This window comes from Panthera leo, chromosome D4 (assembly GCF_018350215.1).
Source record: "Panthera leo isolate Ple1 chromosome D4, P.leo_Ple1_pat1.1, whole genome shotgun sequence".
NCBI lineage: Eukaryota > Metazoa > Chordata > Mammalia > Carnivora > Felidae > Panthera > Panthera leo.
The window spans coordinates 47,116,102-47,119,001 of NC_056691.1; the positions used below are offsets into that span (position 1 = coordinate 47,116,102).

Genomic DNA, 2,900 nt, shown 5'->3' on the forward strand with positions numbered 1-2,900 from the left:
AAATTGTTCATGCAGAGGAATTGCAAATTATTCATGTAGCTACTTCACCCTCAAGGAGTTAGAATACAACTCCCCACTCTTTGAATAGGGCTGTGCAAGGCCACTTTCTTCCAAAACACCCAAAACAGGATGAAAAGAGAGGGGAAAAGAGTAACAGTATAGTAGAGAAACCTGACAAACATTGCCTAAGCCAGGTGATGTTAACATCAAAAGTGATAGATGTATCGGGGCGCCTGGGTGGCTCAGTCAGTTAAGCGTCCGACTTCGGCTAAGGTCATGACCTCACGTTCCGTGAGTTCGAGCCCCGCGTCGGGCTCTGTGCTGACAGCTCAGAGCCTGGAGCCTGTTTGAGATTCTGTGTCTCCCTCTCTCTGACCCTCCCCCATTCATGCTCTGTCTCTCTCTGTCTCAAAAATAAATAAACGTTAAAAAAAAATTTAAAAAAAAGTGATAGATGTATCAATGCATCTATTGAAGAAAACAGATCAATTCTACACAAGGAAGATTCTACAAATTGCCTGACAAGTACACTTCAAAACTTTAAAGTCATCAAAAACAACAAAAAACACTGTTACAGCCAAAAGGAGCCAAAAGAGACATTATGACTAAATGCAATGTGGTATCATTTTCTGGCTTGGATCCCAGAAAAGATAAGACATTAGGTAAAAGTTATGGAAACTGGAAGAAAGTATTGACTTTGGTTACTAACATGTCAATATCGCTTCACTAATGTGATAATTTTATCATACTAATGTAAGATATTAATAATAAGGGAATCTGGGTATGGGGTAAATGCATGAATCTCTCTGCAATATTTTTTTAGGTGGTTGACATCTTTTTTGCTGGGGGCAGGTGCTCAGGAGCTCTTGGTGGGAAGGCCCTCCTTCCTCTTCACCATCACAGGCTTCTGGCTGCACAGGATGGCACTGGCTCTGTGAATGGCAGGCATGCACAGATCTGGGCCATAACTGTTCTTGTGGATCATGGGCCAGATGCTGCTGAGGGCGGCCCAGGCATTCTTGCTAATGGTGGTCAGCACATTGGAGGTGGCAGGCTTTTGCTGGAGGGTTCTGTGCTTTGTGACCACCACTATACCTTTGCCCTCTGCCCCCAGCCCCACACCCACAGTCTTGCAGTGAATCAGCCCACTGTAGCAGAAGGAGCTGTGAGCTTTAAGGTTAGTGGGCTCAGTGTTGTGTATCTGTTCGTTCCACTTGATCAGAAAGCTGGAGCCGTTCCCCACAAGCACCCATTGCAGGTGCGCAGACATGGCGGCCTCTCCTTTCACTGCACCAGCGTGAGACAGCCTCTCTGTACTACGTTCACAATTTTTCTGTAAATACAGAATAAAAGCCTTATTTAAAAATATATCTTAGTTGAGGGGCACATGGGTGGCTCAGTCTGTTAAGCATCCAACTCCTGATTTTGGCTTAGGTCATGATCTCACAGTTTGTGAAACTAAGCCCCCCATCTGGCTCCGTGCTAACAGTACGGAGCCGGCTTGGGATTCTCTCTCTATTCTCTCCCCTAGTTGCTCGCTCGCTCTCTCTCTCAAAAGAAATACACATTTTAAAAAATATGTTTTTTAGCTGAATCATTATGTTGTACACCTGAAATGAATATACCACTGTATGTTAATCATACTTCAATTAAATATATTTTTGTTACTTTTATGCTAACATACTCTGTTGCTCTTCTCTCTACTTGTCATTATGATGTCTTCTTGGCCAGACATAAGCCTACTTCTCCATCTGACAAAATGCTAAGACATTGCTTCTTAAAGTCAACTTCAACCTCTGCAGACAGTGTCCTTCTTTCTCCTCTTGATGCCATGACAATTACCGTAATGGAATCACGTGCTCACCTCTTCTCACACTAAGCTGAGTCCTCTGTGGCCTCCACCACGGGTCATTATTCCAACACTGTGCTAGCAAAGTGCTGATCACAATGGAAGCGCTCAACTAATGTGTGCTGCCTAAATGAAAGATCACGTTAATAATGCTCTTGAATTTTTAAACAAGTTCACATACATTGTTCTGTATGTTCATCTGACCCCCTTGTGTGCTTAGAGACCACTATTTTTTGCCATTTAAAATGAATAGATTGAGACTCAGAGTGGAAAAGATTTGTCCTCATGTACACAATTCAAAAGTGCTGGAAAAGGTATTTATCTCATTTTTTACAACTCAACATCTACTTTCCTCTCCCACATAGAGACAAGCTGAGACTCTTCACCTAGGTTTAAGTGCTGGCTCTGTGCACTGCTCTCCTCTCTGATCTTGGGCAAGTCACACAATCTAACTGAACTTCAAAACCCTCACATATTTTAATGGAAACTAATGTTAATTTTTACCTCAGAGTTTTGTGAGGATTAAAGACACAATGCTTGTAAAGTGACACTTGGTAAGAGGTCAATAAATTGCAACCACTTTTATTTTTTTCTTTAATATTACTAATAGTATAACTATTTTAGAGTCAACCAATCAGTTTTGCTGGAATAGAAAGAAAGAAAGAAAGAAAGAAAGAAAGAAAGAAAGAAAGAAAGAAAGAGAAAGGAAAGAAGGAAGGAAGAAAGGAAGGAAGGAAGGAAGGAAGGAAGGAAGGAAGGGCTACATTCTATTTGCTCTACTTGGGCCAACACACAAGTCCTTTTTTTTTGTTAAAGCTACCCTCCCATTTAAAAAACAAGTCCAATGGCAAAGAACCAGTCTTCTATTGAGATGGGCATTTGGATTGTATGACCTCTAAGATCCTTTCTGCATATACTCCTCCACATTCTTTATTTCCTTTGCAGTCCCCCAAGCATTGTAGCATACAATATCAGAGGTTCAACAAAGGTTGGCTGAGTGAGGCTTTCAAACTCCCAACACAATCACTTTCATGTTGCCAACTTTGATTCA

General features: G+C 41.6%; 1 protein-coding gene across 1 annotated transcript; it reads right to left on the reverse strand.

Moving 5' to 3' along the window:
• Positions 1-856: 856 nt before the first annotated feature.
• LOC122205515 (60S ribosomal protein L28-like) lies at positions 857-1,270 on the reverse strand. Its single transcript, XM_042913930.1, has one exon. It carries the CDS (start codon positions 1,268-1,270, stop codon positions 857-859), a length of 414 nt encoding a protein of 137 aa, XP_042769864.1.
• Positions 1,271-2,900: the final 1,630 nt, after the last annotated feature.

Excerpts from the sequence above, each read along its gene's own strand:
- LOC122205515 (XM_042913930.1), bottom strand. The coding sequence starts at position 1,270 with ATGTCTGCGCACCTGCAATGGGTGCTTGTGGGGAACGGCTCCAGCTTT.